This window comes from Heterodontus francisci, chromosome 27, assembly GCF_036365525.1.
Source record: "Heterodontus francisci isolate sHetFra1 chromosome 27, sHetFra1.hap1, whole genome shotgun sequence".
NCBI lineage: Eukaryota > Metazoa > Chordata > Chondrichthyes > Heterodontiformes > Heterodontidae > Heterodontus > Heterodontus francisci.
In genome coordinates, this window is record NC_090397.1 from 62123795 (window position 1) to 62140200 (window position 16406).

At 40.6% G+C, this 16406-nt stretch overlaps 1 protein-coding gene across 8 annotated transcripts in view; it reads right to left on the reverse strand.

Moving 5' to 3' along the window:
* The window catches only part of LOC137384867 (uncharacterized), a 73622-nt gene that overhangs the window by 5381 nt on the left and 51835 nt on the right, over positions 1 to 16406 (reverse strand). For 6 of the 8 annotated variants that reach the window (XM_068059474.1, XM_068059472.1, XM_068059473.1 and 3 more), the window contains exons 19-22: positions 11861 to 11986; positions 6783 to 6936; positions 3812 to 3917; positions 1345 to 1526 (exon numbers count right to left, since the gene is read on the reverse strand). In XM_068059474.1, the coding sequence (XP_067915575.1) occupies positions 1345 to 1526; positions 3812 to 3917; positions 6783 to 6936; positions 11861 to 11986 (568 nt within the window). The other 2 variants (XM_068059477.1, XM_068059476.1) reach the window with 2 other exon arrangements.

The following is a 16406-nucleotide window of genomic DNA, read 5'->3' on the forward strand; positions in this document are numbered from 1 at the left end:
CACCATCGGGAGTGATGGCCACTGCTGGTACTGCACCAGGCTTTGGACCCAGGCCCAGCGCTGGAGACCTGGACCGGAGGTAAATGAGGTGGGGGTCACTGGGGACAGTCCAGTAGGCCCTGGCGATGAGAGACAAAGGAGGGTGGGCGTCAAGTACAGGGGGCATAAAATTCAGCCCAGAGAGTGGTGACAATATAGAATGCTGTCACAAGAGGTGGTTGAGGCAAATAGAATGGGTGCATTGAGGGGGAAGCTAGATAATTACATCAAGAAGAATAGAAAGTTATGCTGGTAGGATTAGATGAAATAAGTAGAGTGCGAAGAAACTCATGAGGCGTGAAGCATAAGCACCAGCAAACATTGAATGGCCGGTTTCTGTGTTTTAAATCCTATGCAAGTGCTGGAATGGAGTTTGGATTCATGTTCTGAATCAGAAGAGAGAATGCACCACCAAAACAAAACCAGACTTACATTTGGTGAAAGGGGAATTCTGACCTGAAATACTTATCCCTCAATTCACAACTGTAGATACTTCCATTCATTCTCACTACCTCATGGAGCTCAAGATTTTAATGTGACTAAAAGTCCTGATCCAGCCTCGATTTTCCTTCAGAGGAAAATCCAAGTCTAAATTATATAAGTGAGTGATTCTGGCTTACACTTGCAATATCATATATTTTACCCTCTTCAAGAAAAATCAATTTTTAAATCAGTATTTTTTTTTCCCAAAAGCCCTTTGCTTCTGATAATCACCTTGCTTAGCTGCAGGCTTGACAATTGAGAACACAGACTTAATATAGCGTTAAAAGTTGTCTGTGATTTCAACATTAGTTAAAGCTCAATTACAGCAAAGCTTTGGCACTTGACCATCCAGCAAGCTCTATTATCTGGAATTTCCAAAATCTCCCAAAGCATTCCTGGGCTACGTTTTCCTGAGTGCGGTCAATTGTTCTTGGCATTATTTAGTGATGCTTGTTGGAAAGAGCTGACTCTCATGCGTACTACAGGTATGTTGTTGATGCACCGATACCGAAGGATTAAGGGAAAATTAAAATCAGCTTTCCCAATGCCCTGGTATCCTTCGGTCTTCCGGCAATAACTTTGGAATGGAACACTGGATCTCCACCCACCTTGGTAAGTTCAACTCTTGATTAACCGGAATGTTTAATTATCTGCCACCCCTCAGGTCCGGCACATGTCGCATAACAAAGCTTTTACTGTACAAAGATTTTCAAATGTTACTGTCTAGGCTATTTAACGTGCCTTTAAATATACAGCCACCAACTTTCCCCATTTTCCCTCCAAAATCACATCACCTATTTAGCCAATATCGTCACATCTCACCTGTGAGAAATACTGCAAACCTGGAACTGATTTTCTGAACCTGGAGCTTCACAAGGCAGCGAAGATAGTCAGGCTTCTCCTGGGAACTAGAATCACACTCATGGAAAGGGAGAACTTCCACAATGTTTGCTGCAATCTTTCGAGTCAGTAGAGAAATCTTTCTCTTTGCAGTATTGTCCTCTCTGCATCAATAAATTATATTGTTTCACATACACATGAAGTAAATACATTCTAAAGTCAATAAGAAATGGACCAATTCAAATGTTATTCACCAAAACAGTTAAGAATTCTTTGAATGATGCCATAAAATAACTTGCAGTTAGATAGTACATCTCACATCCTCAGGACATCACAAAGCATTTCACAGGCAATTAAATACTCTTCTGAAAACAAAATGTTGTCACAACTGTTTTGTAGGCAAATGTGGCAGCCTATTAGTGCACAGCACACAGCAAAGTCCCACAAACAGCAATGCAACAAATGGCCAGATAACCCCTGGAGGTTTTAGAACAAGTCAATCTGGTTTTACTAAAGAGAAATCCTGTTCGAAAAATTTATTCGAGTTTTTTGAGGATGTAACTTGTCGGGTAGATAAAGGGGAACCAGTAGATGTAGTATACCTGGATTTCCAAAAATCATTCAATAAGGTGCCACACAAAAGGTTAACTGGCAAGATCTCATGGAGTTCTGGGTAATATATTAGCATGGATAGAGGATTGGTTAACAGACTGGAAGCAACGAGTGGGCATAAAAGGGGCATTTTCAAGTTGGCAGGCAGTGAATAGTGGAGTGCCGCAAGGATCAGTGCTGGGGCCTCAGCTATTTACACTCTATATTAATGACTTAAATGAAGAGACAGAGAGTAATGTATCTAACTTTGCTGATGATACAAAGGTAGGTGGAAAGGTAAGCTGTGGGGAGGACACAGACAGGCTGCAAAGAAACAGGTTAAGTGAGTGGGCAACAAGATGGCAGATGGAGTATAATGTAGGGAAGTGTGAAGTTATGCACTTTGGTCATAAGAATAGAAAAGCAGAATATGTTTTTAAAAGGTGTGCAACTTGTAAGTGTCGATGTTCAAACAGACTTGGGTGTGCTTGTACAAGGAACACAAGGTTAAGTATGATAAGCAATTAGGCAGGCAAATAGCATTTTGGCCTTTATTGCAAGGATATTGGAGTACAGGAATAAGGAAGTATTGCTACAATTGTACAGGATTTTGCTGAGACCACATCTGGAATACTGTGTGCAGTTTTGGTCTCCACATTTAAGAAGGGATATACTTGCTTTGGAGGCAGCGCAGTGAAGATTCACTAGATTGGTTCCTGGGATGAGGGGGGTTATCCTACGATGAGACACTAAGTAAATTGGGCCTGTATTCTCTGGAGTTTAGAAGAATGAGAGGTGATCTCATTAAACCATATAAGATCTTAAAGGGGCTGGATAGGGTAGACGCTGAGAGATTATTTCCGCTGGTCGGAGAATCTAAAACACAGGGGCACAGTCTTGGGATTAGGGGCCTATCATTTAGGACTGAGTTGAGGAGAAATTACTTTATTCAAAGTGTTGTGAATCTTTGGAATTCTCTACCCCAGAGGGTTGTGGCTGTTCCATCGTTGAATACATTTAAGGCTGGGATAGACAGATTTTTGGTCTCTCAAGGAATCAAAGGGTATGGTGAGCAGGCGGGAAAGTGGAGTTGACTCCGAATATCAGCCATGATCGTTTTGAATGGCAGTATTGTCGATGAGCCATATGGTCTACTCTTGCTCCTACTTCTTGTGTTTTGATAAATATTGGCTAGGGTCCCAGGAGAATCCCTACTGCTTTCCTTCAAAATAGTGCTATGGGATCTTTCACGTCCATCTGAAGTGGGTAGACAGGGCCTCAATTTAACATCTCATCTGAAAGACAGCACCAATGCAGCACTCCCTCAGTTCTGCACAGAAGTCTCTGGACGTGAGCACACAATCTTCTGACTCAGAGGCAGCAGTGCTACCAACCGAACCATAGTTGGCACTCAAGAAGGTTTATTTGTTTCCTGTTATACAAGGGTATCAACATATTAGTTTGAGAATGGTGCCTAGCTTGGAATAAAATATAATAAATTCACCTTTTGAAGATGATAACACTGGTTCTCACTGCCAGGCATAACACACCCTCTATTTATAACCCCAGTGTGTTCTCAAGAACATAGATTAAAATTATGTTATTTAAATGACAGTTTTGATTTCTGCAATAAAAGACATGATGTTACGTTTAAAAAAAATAGGAAAAAAATTTGCTGTTATCCACAGTGCCACCCACTTTGGAGCTGGTAAGATCAATGCTTTGCGTTTTCTCACTGTCACATTCCCTATAGTGCCAGGCCACCCTCCACGGTGACCAGAACCCGAGCTCCTGACCCGATGGCCAGTTTCACAGCCCCACAACACCACTGCCAACATAACATTCATCACAAACCAACCTTGCCACCTCCTTCAGTTTTTTGAGTTCTTTGAAATGAATCATCCATTTCCATTTACACTCCATGTTCAGCTGCTCCAAGACGGCTGAAATTTGTTGCAAATGTTCTGATTGTGCAAAAAAGAAAAATGCTCAGTAAAAATGTAAAATTCTCAAACTGGAAACGCTGGAGACTTGGTAAATGCATCCGCTTAAACAATTAAGGGCAATGAGCTTCTAATCGGCACAACTTGTGGGGGGCAGTGGGGGGGGGGGGGTGGATTGCGGTTTGAGGAGTTTGCCATCTCTGCACTATGGAGGAGAAGGAGGAATCATCCAGCATTCCCATTCAGGATCCCTATTCAGTGATTCCTGTTGGGAAGTGCGCATGTTTTAATGTTGATCTGTGAGACTGAGGTCAGCTGTGATGCCACACAGTCTAACAGTTTGCCAACATTCACGGTTTAGGTGCACATAAAGATTGGTCATTTACCTGATACAGTGGATGAAGCTGCACTCCCAGCATACAGAGGGGGCAGAAGAATTGGATGGGATGGGTTAATAGAACTGTCTCATTGTCAGGATCTCTTTTTAAATTGAAACAGTTGCAAAGAATTATGATTAAGCTTAACATCTTTTTGTTCTGTTGTATTATTTTCTTTATGATAAAGCTCAAATGCTGGCAGTACATTACTGGAAGCAGTGATTAACAAACTATGAGCACAACAGCACGGAGAGATGAAACAATGCACAAGGACATCTTAACTGTGGCCTTCTCCAGGCTAACAACCTTCCGAGATCTCTGCACTCCTCCAGTTCTGGCCTCATGCACGTCCCTGATTTTCATCACTCCAACATTGGCGGCTGTGTCTTTGGCTGCTAAGTCCTGGAATTCCCTCCTGGAAACATAGGAACAGGAGGAGGCCATTTAGCCCCTCGAGCCTGTTCAGCCATTCAAAGAGATCATGGCTGATCTGTGAGCTAACTCCACATACCCACCTTTGCCCAATATTCCTTAATACCTATGGTTACCAGAAACCTATCAATCAATCTCAGACTGACAATTAACAATTGATCTAGCATCAATTGCTGTTTATGGAAGAAAATTCCAAACTTTTATCACCCTTTGTGTGTAAAAGGGTTTCCTAATTTCACTTCTAAAAAGGTGTGGCTCTAATTTTTATGACTATGTCCCTAGTCTTAGAATCCTCAACCAATGGAAATAGTTTCTTTCTATCTGCCCTTAATATCTTGAAAACTCAACCAAATTACTCCTTAACCCTCTAAATTCCAGGGAATATTACCCTAGTTTGTGTAATCTCTCTTCTTGGAGTTTAACTCTTGGAGTCCAGGTATCATTCTGGTAAATCTATGCTGCACGCTCTTCAAGGCCACTATATCCTTCAAACCTGAAGATCCTTAAACCTCTGACTCGCTACCTTTCTTTCTTTAGGACACTTGTAAAACCTACCTGGTCATCTGCCTTAATATCTCCTTATGTGGACTGGTGTCAAATTTTGTTTGATATCATTCATCAAGATGCTCATTAAACCCACCTCCTTGACCAAGCTTTTGGTCACCTGTCCTAATCTCTCCTTATATGGCTCATTATAAATATTGTTTGATTATGCTCTTGTGAAGCACCTTGGGACATTTTGCTATGTTAAAGGCACTATATCAATACAAGTTATTGTTGTTGTTGATAAATTCACCAACTACACCCTCCCACTGGGGAGCCAGGTTTGATTTAGTGGAGCTAATAACCCATTTATTTTAGACAGATTACGAACATAGGAACAGAAGTTAGCCACTCAGTCCCTCAAGCCTTCTCCACCATTCAATTAGATCATGGCTGATCTGTATCTCATCTCCATTTACCTGTAATAGCTCCATATCCCTCGACTGTCATACACAACAAAAATGACGGGTTTAATGCTTGCACTATAGTAAGTGGGAAGAATTTCAGATAAAAAAAAAGTGTTAAGCATTCATGCACTTGCATTTCAAGATCATAACAATTTGGAATAATTTGGTTTTAACAGGTGTCCTGATTGTGAAACAGCTTCTTTAATGTCACTTTCACTTCCCTTTCCCCTATTAAAAACAAAATACATTAGTGCTTTGGAATTCATTAAGTTTCAATATCTACTGTAATAAAGGGATTTGTCTGACATAGTAACCAGAAACCCACCAAGAATCCATTTGTTAAATTTGATTTCAATGAGGGAAAACTGCAAAAGATAAGTGCATAATGGAATTTGAGCAGATAACAAGGAGAGGATCAATTAGGGACAGCTCTACCTGTAGGACTGCTTCCCCCTTGAAAAGAAACTATTTGATTTAATACAGAAATTTAACCACCCATTTGGATAGACTACTACCTGGGCTGGGAGTACTCACTGCTCTGATCAACCATTACACTTTATTAGGAAGAGCCTAGTCTCATGGAGACTCCCAAGACTGGGCTTTATTCTTTCCTACTGGCAGATTATCTAAGGCACCATGAGGTGTACGAGTTTTCCAGTTTCCACACTGGTCATTCGATTTTCTTTTAGAATTTCCAGAAGATAGCCAAGTGATTAAACTAATTTGTAGACTGTTTTCAAATCCCCTACATCCTTTCAATCTACTGAAATATTAGTTATTATATTTTGTGAGAGCCATTTGGCAGTGCTGCACAAAATAGGAATTTTGTTAATTAAAAAAATGTCATATACATTATCAATGACATGATAATTCCATTTTATGTCAGGAACTATACCAACAGCTTAGGATCTAAAGTTTTCCAGCTCCTAAACTGAACATAGTCTTTGCAATTCTTTATCCTTATTTTATTATTTGTCATTGAAGTTAAATTTAAGCTTATTTCATATTCTGGACTTCTACATCAGCACAGTAATAAAGATTACTCTCACGTATCAAGAAATAAAACCTTAACTTCATTAAAGGAAAAGTTGTTCATGTTGAAAACTGAGTTTGACTACTGCACCCACCTGGAGTCACATCGTTCAGCACTGTACCATCAGAGACAACAAAGCCTCCTGAGCTAAGTAACTCTTGGAATGTCTGGTCTTTTATATCCCCTGGATTATCCACACCAGCAAACTGAACACAATGCCTCTGTTTCAGTGCCACTAAATGAGGAATCTGGGAAATGGTCCCAAAAATATATAATTATTCCAGTATGTACATAACATCTCATAGCAAAGGCAAAGGCAGGAAAGCAGCTTAAATGTACTGTAATTATTTTTTAATAATATAAAATTACTGCTGTAATTCCTCTAAGTCACCCCTCGGGGCACTGAGGGGATTGGGTGCAATGCTGGTTTTACAGCCCATTGAAGCAATATTAGGCAGGATGGAAAGTTGGCAATTCACTCGATCCCTTGGGTTGCAGTGAGTTAGGTTAAAATTGCCCCAGAGTCTTCCATGTATTATGAGTCTGGCTCCTGCAACACAGTCGTAAAAGGAAGCTGCACTTTTGTCTATTTGTAATCAGGTTAAAAAAAAATCGTTCCTGATAATCACAGGACCCACAGTCAGACTACCTGGCATCATCTTTGTTCTATTTCAATTGGCATTGCAGTCCCTTGTATCCCATTGTGAATAAAAGTTTTGCTAAACCCATCATCCTATACCAGTTAATCCTATACCTGCCACCCCCTGTAGCATTGCTCACTGGCAGTCTGGGACTCACGAGTGTGGTCTCAGATGTGGTCCTGTGGCAGCCTAAGCATGATAGAGGTTCTCCCATTGCTATAATACAGCAAGCTTAGTGAAGCAATATATTACCTGACTTGCACAAGGTAATAAAAATGTGTACACTTCATTGAAACAGAAAGAGAACAGTAATGCTATTTATCTGCAACGTTAGAAAAACTGACTTAATGTGAAAAAGGCTCGTTTCTTCCCTCTTTTTCTCTATTTCTTTACCCGACTTCCCACCAAGGATTTGCAGGATTTATCTCAGATACAAGTATTTTATTTGTTTATTCTTTTTTTGTGTCTCCCTAAAAACATTTCTTTTCTTTAGGAGTTATCTGTACTGCATGATTATAAAATATTTTTCCTCCCCCTCAAGCTGCAGGGTGGATTGACAGTACTTGCTGAAGCTGGTGCTGTGCATTAGCAGTGTTCCAAGGTGGTTTTTTTCCCCCATCAAGTCTACAATAACCCCCACCTTGTATACATGGTCAGAGTGACTGACACAAGCCAAAAATTCCAAGCTCAGTATCAAAGCATCTCAAACAATCGCCTCCATCCCTCACCCCTCCGCACAATCAGTTCCCCTCTAACACAAAATATAACCACCGTTGGTGGCCGTGCCTTCAGCTGCCAAGGCCCCAAGGTCCAGAGCTGCCTCCCTAAACCTCTCTGCCTCTCCTTTAAGTCACTCCTTAAAATCTACTTCTTTGATCAAGTTTTTGCGCACCTGTCCTAACATCTTCTTATCTGCCTCCTTGTCAAAAGAAAATTTGACAACAATCCTGTGAAACGCCTTGGGGGCGTTTAACTACATTAAAGGCGCTATATAAATGCAAATTGCTGTATAAAGGAGGAAGGATCAAGAGCTTTGTGTGACACGCTTGGAGATGGAATACTCTGGACCTGCAATGTATCCAGGAAGGAATGGACAGGCACGAAATGTGACAGGAGTGGACTGCTCGAGCAGAGGAACCTTCAGTGTTAAGACAAGCTGGCTATGCTGTGCAATATTGCAAAGGAAGAAAAATGCACGACAGAGGTGGTCACCCCACAATCAGAGGAACAGGTGACTGACCTCACGAGATTCCTACTGGTCTGGACTGGTCCAGCAAATATACAGTTCTCGACAGGTGTTATGAGGACAAAGGCTGCAGCACATGTGAGGGTAATGAACGGCAACAAGAGCGATTATAGAGCAAGGGGTTACCCACTGAGGAAAGCCAGAATCTAACCGACAGAACAGGCAACTCAATAATTCAGTAAAAGCAAAATACTGCAGATGCTGGAAATCTGAAATAAAAACAAGAAATGCTGGAACCACTCAGCAGGTCTGGCAGCATCTGAGAGAAGAGAAGCAGAGTTAATGTTTCGGGTCAGTGACCCTTCTTCCGAAGAGGGACCCGAAACGTTAACTCTGCTTCTCTTCACAGATGCTGCCAGACCTGCTGAGTGGTTCCAGCATTTCTTGTTTTTATTTCAATAATTCAGTAGACAGCCCAACTTGCAGCTATGACTGGGAGTCCAGGATAGGGGATGAAAAGTCTCCTTGAATGGGAGAGAAAACAGACAAATATAACAAGCAATGGCACAATTTTTAAAAAAAAGAAAGCTTAGTGGCTTTGGAGTTATGCTCAAGGTTAAAATACAATCAAGATTTCAAGGATAATATCCTGATGAACACTCCCAGGTCTGAGGTTTAGCCGGACATGCACACTGTAAGCAAATCTGTACATTTCTATCTGCTGGGTTGGCAAAATATCTGTTGTAGTGCAAGCTGCTCCGATGGGATTGGGCTTGGAGATTGCTGTTGTTCTGTTTCCTGAAGTTCTCCTGCTGCCAGTCTCAGGGCATTTCATGCCTGACGCTGCAGCTTTGATCAGGGAGCAAACTTTGGGCAGCAGGAACTACTGAATTCTTGATAGACCAGGAATTCCTGCGTGCAGGAGAATGTGCTTCTGCAGCAAAGCAGCAGCATCATCAGGCAGGACCTGCAGTCAGTATTGTAATGAAAACATTATTAAGGAAGCAGAGAAGGGGACTAGAGGTGGAGAGGGGAAAGTGCCTTTTAACCATGGGTAGGGTTTGGCGAGGGAAGATTGATTCTTTTGAGCTGAACAGGGGGTTAGAGAGAGTCGAATATCTCTGTGAACTGGACAGGGGATAGAGAGAGAAGAGATAGTGTGAGCAGGTTGAGGGTTAGGAAAGATGGAGAGTTTCTGAACTGGATGAGGGTTAAAGAGGATAAACTGTAAATGGCACAGGAGGGAAAAAAATCGGCCCTTTGAAGGGGTGGGGAAAGTTTTTAAAACTGGTACCCCCATCACTCCTGCCTCCCTAATATAATTCTCACAGTCTTACCTTGCATAGTTCAGATGAGCTGAGCAGAATGGGGCAAAGGAACCTGCAATCTTCATTTTCCAAGGTACTATACACAATGGCTCAATATACAGCACTGGACTGCCCAGCATCAGCCTCATTTAAATTATATTACATATAGAATAAATTTTCTAAGTATAATTATGATCCATTTGGTTTCCAATGGATTTACTGGACAGGCAGTATGGTATTAATAACCTGTGTTTTGTTATCTTATATATATTTATGTAATCTCTCATTACATAATACATGCAAATTAATAAAACACAGGTTGTTAATTCTATATAATTAGGGCCCTACCAAATTCACAGTCAAATTTCATGGTCACAGCATTTTAAGAATCGTGAATTTCACAGTTTCACGTATTTAAATCATAAATTGTGGCAACAAACTATCAAAAAGTCACATCAGATTTCTTTTTACACACTTTATACTTTATTTGCATCAACTTCTTACTGCCACTAAACATTTCAATCTGCAACAGAACTTTCAAATTACTTTTACTTGCGCACCCAAACAATCTACAAATGCTGCTAACAAGCAGCAGCGGATTTCCCCTTTCTGTCCTCCCACTCCTGCTGTGTCACCTCTCCAACACTAGTTGACGCTGTTAGCCATTGTAAAGCCATGACAAATGGAACGGAGTTTGCAGAAAGGAAGAAAACAAAGGAAATCACAATGCTTTGCCATTATGGTAAGGGTAGGAGTAAAACAAGACAGATAACAAATCCATTGTTGATCTAACATCAGAAAATAAAACAGGAATGATTTGAACAGTAAGGTGAAGCACAAAGCAAATCAATAAAAGTAATTCACAAATTGTGAATTTGCAACAAAGAGAAAATGAGCAAAACATAATTTTGAATTGGGGCAGCATAATAAATGGCCAATTTCATGGAGGACCTAAGATTGCATGGTCTGTGATGCATTTTGCACGGCCATGAATTTAGTAGGGCCCTATATATAGAAACCTAATGGATCATAATTTTTTTATATTATCTAGGTAAAAATTATGTATATCCTATGTCATTCTATATGCATACCAAAAGTAAGGTAACAAAATGAAGGTGACGAGAGAAAAGTCAGCAGTGTTGACAGAAGTTCTAAACTCCCAATTCAAACAAGAAACATCAATGACAGGAAGACAGGGGGCATCAAATGGGTTCAGGGCTCTGATGATGTTCACAAACCAACAAAGTCGCTTAGGTATCTTACACCTGTTTGCATAAAATGCTACACCAATTGTTTACACTTGCTGGTTTAAGTTTCCCTATGACTGATCATCATTTTTTGTGATGTGTTGGAATCATTTAATCTGTGTGCCAAACAAATATATCAACAGCAAAAATTCAGTGTCAAATATCTTTATCGCTCCACACTTAAATTTGTGAATGTATTTGAGAACTGCAATGGGCAAAAGATTATTTTTAAATTTTATACAGTGCGTGCATGTGAGGAGACTCAAGAAGCTGGGACTGTTCTCCTTAGAACAGAGAAGTTGAGGGGAGATTTAGCAGAGGAGTTCAAAATTATGAATTGTTTCTACCGGCAACAGGGGCAGTAAACAGAGGACACAGATTTAAAATAATTGGCAGAATAACCAGAGGGGAGATGAGGACAATTTTTTTTTTTTTAAATGTCGTGAGTTGTCTGGAATATATTGCCTGAAAGGATGGTCGAAGTAGATTTCAAAAAGGAAACTGGATATATACTGGCAAAGGAAACATTTGCAGGGCTTTGGGGAGTGGGACTAATTGGATAGCTCTTTCCAAAGATCAGACACCGGCACGATGGGCCAAATGGCCTCCTTTTATTTTGCTGTATGACTCTTATGATAATGTGCCAGATCCTTTGCTGAAATCAATACAAGTAACTCATGCCAGTTGTATTTTCAGTAAACAACCAGGTCCGATGCACATCCTATATGAAAAGAAACGTACATAACAAAGGTGTAAGTTTAAGTGCTCAGGTGTGTTGCTGGGCTACTCACCTGGTGCAAGTGTGCTGATATGTCTTCATTTCTAATAACAATAAGCACTCTGCCGGAATGAGGTGGCTGGATCATTGAAAGATCCAAAGGTCCAATTTCCTCATGACCTTCTTTCCTAAGAAATTCCTGAAACGTTAATGCGGTTATTAAATAAAAAATAATTAAGGGGATCTCAGATGAGCTTTATAGGCGATTGCTGAAAGTCAAGAGGTAACGGAGGAAAGGCACAGTTTATGGCCTTATGTACCTTGATGTTTAACCCATGCAAATGGCAATCTATCAAACATCTTCAAATGCTTTTTAGCAGAACCAAGAGGCAGAACAACAGAATCACAGTGAAGGGCAATGTCGTCCAATATTATGTAGCAACAGCAGTAAACATGAATGGCAAAAAGGCCATTCAGCACATCAAGCCTAATCTTTTAGAGACTCTGTACAATTATCTTACTCAAGGATTTTACCCTACCTTATAGAATCTTACTGTTTTGTGTTTCCTGTATTTGTAGGAACTGACTATTTTGCAGACTAAGGAATCCTCTTAATTCAAAGTTGCTCAATTTGAATTATCTGATCAATTGGAGTGGAAATTGTTCAAAACACTCATTATTTAAATTGCTTATATTGAACTAATGGATAATTAAATTTTTTCCCCAAGCAACAGAAGACTTTGAATTAACAGGATTAATGGATGACATAGAACCACTACAGGCATTGCACTGTGACTGCAGTTTACCAGGTGAGAAACGGTATGATGCATCGAAATGGTTTTAGTTTTCAGTTTCACAACCATTTAAATAATTTTTTAATACATATAAATTCAAATAGAATAATTCAGTATGAACTATTAGGACTGTCTTTTGAACCTTGCAGGACTGAGTGAAAGTGTTCCTTGCACGTAGTAATGTTTCAATAACTGATCATTCTCATATTACCATAGAAACTATACATTTACATACTGATCAATCTACCATGGCATCGTACACAGTGAGTCAAGACAGAGAGTCATATTCAGGTAACATCGTTGCTTCACTGCTGCAGGGTCAAAATCCTGGAACGCCCTCCCTAACAGCACTGCGGGTGTAAATCAGGAAATGGAAAGGAGAGAGGAACTCAAGAAAATTACAATCACCAGGATGTGGTACTGAACAAATTGTTGGAGCTGCAGGTTGATAAGTCCCCGGGTCCTGATGGACTTCATCCTAGGGTCCTAAAATAAGTGGCTAGTGAGACAGTCGATGCGTTGGTTTTAATTTTCCAAAATTCCCTAGATTCAGGGAAGGTTCCATTAGATTGCTAATGTAACTCTTTTATTCAAAAAGGGAGACAGAAAGCAGGTAACTACAGGCCAGTTAGCTTAACATCTGTCTTAGGGAAAATGTTAGAAGCTATTATTAAAGGTGTTATAGCAGGGCACTTAGAAAAATTTAAGGTAATCAGGCAGAGTCAACATGGTTTTGTGAAAGGGAAATCATGTTTAACCAATTTATTGGAGTTCTTTGAAGGAGTTACATGTGCTGTGGATAAAGGGGAACCGGTGGATGTACTGTACTTAGATTTCCAAAAGGCATTTGACAAGGTGCCACATCAAAGATTATTGCAGAAAATAAAAGCTCATGGTGTAGAGAGTAACATATTGGCATGGATAGAAGATTGGCTAACTAACAGGAAACAGAGAGTAGGCATAAATGAATCATTTTCTGGTTGGCACGATGTAACGAATGGTGTGCCGCAGGGATCTGTGCAGGGGCCTCAATTTTTTACAATTTATATAAATGACTTGAATGAAGGGATTGCTAAATGGTTGCTAAATTTGCTGATGACACAAAGATAGGTAAGAAAGTAAGTTGTGAAGAGGACATAAGGAGGCTACAGAGGGATTATAGGTAGGTTGAGTGAGTGGGCAAAGATCTGGCAAATGGAGTATCATGTGGGAAAGTGGGAAATTGTCCATTTTGGCAGGAAAAATAAAAAAGCATATTATCTAAATGGTGAGAGATTGCAGAGCTCCGAGATGCAGAGGGATCTGAGTGTCCTCGTGCTTGAATTGCAGAAGATTAATATGCAGGTATAGCAAGTAATTAGGAAAGCTAATAGAATGTTATTGTTTATTGCAAGGGGAATTGAATACAAAAGTAGGGAGGATATACTTCAGTTATACAAGGCATTGGTGAGATCACATCTGGAGTACTGTGTATAGCATTGGTCTCCTTATTTAAAGAAGGATGTAAATGCATTGGAAGCAGTTCAGAGAAGATTTACTAGATTAATACCTGGAATGGGCGGGTTGTCATAAGGAAAGGTTGGACAGGCTAGGCTTGTATCCGCTGGAGCTTAGAAGAGTAAGAGGTGGCTTGCTTGAAACATATAAGATCCTGAGGGGTCTTGACAGGGTGGATGTGGAAAGGATGATTCCTCTTGTGGGAGAATCTAGAACTAGGGGTCACTATTTAAAAATAAGGGATCGCCCATTTAAGACAGAGATGAGGCAAAATCTTTTTTCTCAGAGGGTCGTGAGTCTTTGCAACTCTTCCTCAAAAGGCAGCGGAAGCAGAGTCTTTGAATATTTTTAAGGCAGAGGTAGATAGATTCTTGATGAGGGCGAAAGGTTATCGGGGGTAGGCAAGAATGTGGAGTTGAAGTTACAATCAGATCAGCCATAATTTTATTGAATGGCAGAGTAGGCTTGAGGGGCCGAGTGGCCTACTCCTGCTCCTAATTCATATGTTCATATGTTCTACACCACATGGATTACAGTGGTTCAAGAAGGCAGCTCACCACCACCTTCTCAAGGGCAATTAGGGATGGGCAATAAATGCTGGCCTTGCCAGTGACACCCACATCCCATGAATGAATTAAAAAAGGTAAAAAGAAACCTGAGGGGTAACTGAACCAGGGCATGCAGACACAATCCAGTCCCCACTGAAGAGTCATACATTTAGTCCATAGTTATAAAGGAGACTAGCTACATAAAGCCCATGATTGCATTCTACTTGTGCCCCCATGTCTGGTAGGTATAATCCTGCCAGGGTGACAAGATGCACCCAGGGATGGTGATGGAGGAGCTTGTGACATTGATCGATTATCACACTCACAAAACCACACCTATTATCAAGCTGCGGCTAACTTGCCTGTAGGGCAGTGCTGCTAACTTGGGCATCAACACCTAAAATGGGAGCAACAGGACTTGCAGGGTCAATGGAGCCGAAATTGCCTTTTTCTTTGACATAAATTCTTTCCTTATTTTGATATAACACTTCGATTTATAATTTAAAAAGAATTACTTTTCTTTCTCTATAGAAAACCTAGCCAAATTGGGAAGCACAAATGTAGAGTTGGTTGGAACTTTGGAATTCCTCTGCAGTACAAGTTGGGAGTAACCAAACAGAGGAATTCTATACAGAGACATCCTCCAAACAGTGGTGCTGGTGGGACTGGTTGGAGATTGTAATTACTGTGCATAATACAGATCAGCCTGGCTCCGTTGGCAACACTCTCACCTCGGAATCAGAAAGCCATGGGTTCAGGCCTTTATTGGAAGGGGATGGAGTATAAAAGGTAGGGAATTCTTGCTACAATTGTACAGGGCATTGATGACACCACAGCTAGGGTCCTGCGTACAGTTTGGTCTCATTTAAGGAGGAATGTACTTGCAGTAGAGGCAGTTCAGAAAAGGTTCACTAGGTTGATTCCTGGATGAACTGGTTGTCTGATGAGGGAAGGTTGAGCAGGTTGGGCCTATCTATACTCATTGAAGTTTAGAAAAATGCGAGGTGATCTTATTGAAATATAAGATTCTGAGGAGGCTTGACAGTTTAGATGCTGAGAGGATGTGTCCCCTTGTGGGGGAATCTAGAACTGAGGGAAGAATTTCAGAATAAGGTGTCTCCCATTTAAGACAGAGTTGAGGAGGAATTTCTGCTCTCAGAGGGTCATTAATTTTTGGAATTCTCTACCCGAGAGAGCAGTGGAAGCTGGGTCATTGAATATGTATAAGGCTGAGTTAAGACAGATTTTTGATATACAAAGGAGTCAAGGGTTATGGGGGCAGGCAGGAAAGTGGAATTGAGGCCATGATCAGATCAGTCATGATCTTATTGAACGGTGGAGCAGGCTCGAGGGTCAAATGGCCTATTCCAGCTTCTGTTTCTTATGTTCTTATGTAGCACATAATCCAGGCTAACACTTCAGTGTAGTAATGAGGGAGTGCTGTATTACTGGAGAAATTAGACATTAAACTGAGGCCTCAAAGTGATCCCATGGCACTTTTTCCAAAGGAGAGCAAGGATTTCCGGCTCGAGTCTTGATATTCCTCAACTGACTTCTGCCTCTCCCCCACCAATTTGTGGAACCTTGGTGTGCATAAGTTGGTTTTCATGATGGTTTACCGAACAACACTTCAAAAGCAAATCACTGCTGTTAAGTGCTTTGGAACATCTGGAGGATGTGAAAGGCACTATATAAATGCAAGTTATTCTTTTTTACCTTGACAGGAAGTGCACACAGGACATACGATTTTTTAATACATTAGAAGTTGATCGTTGTGGTG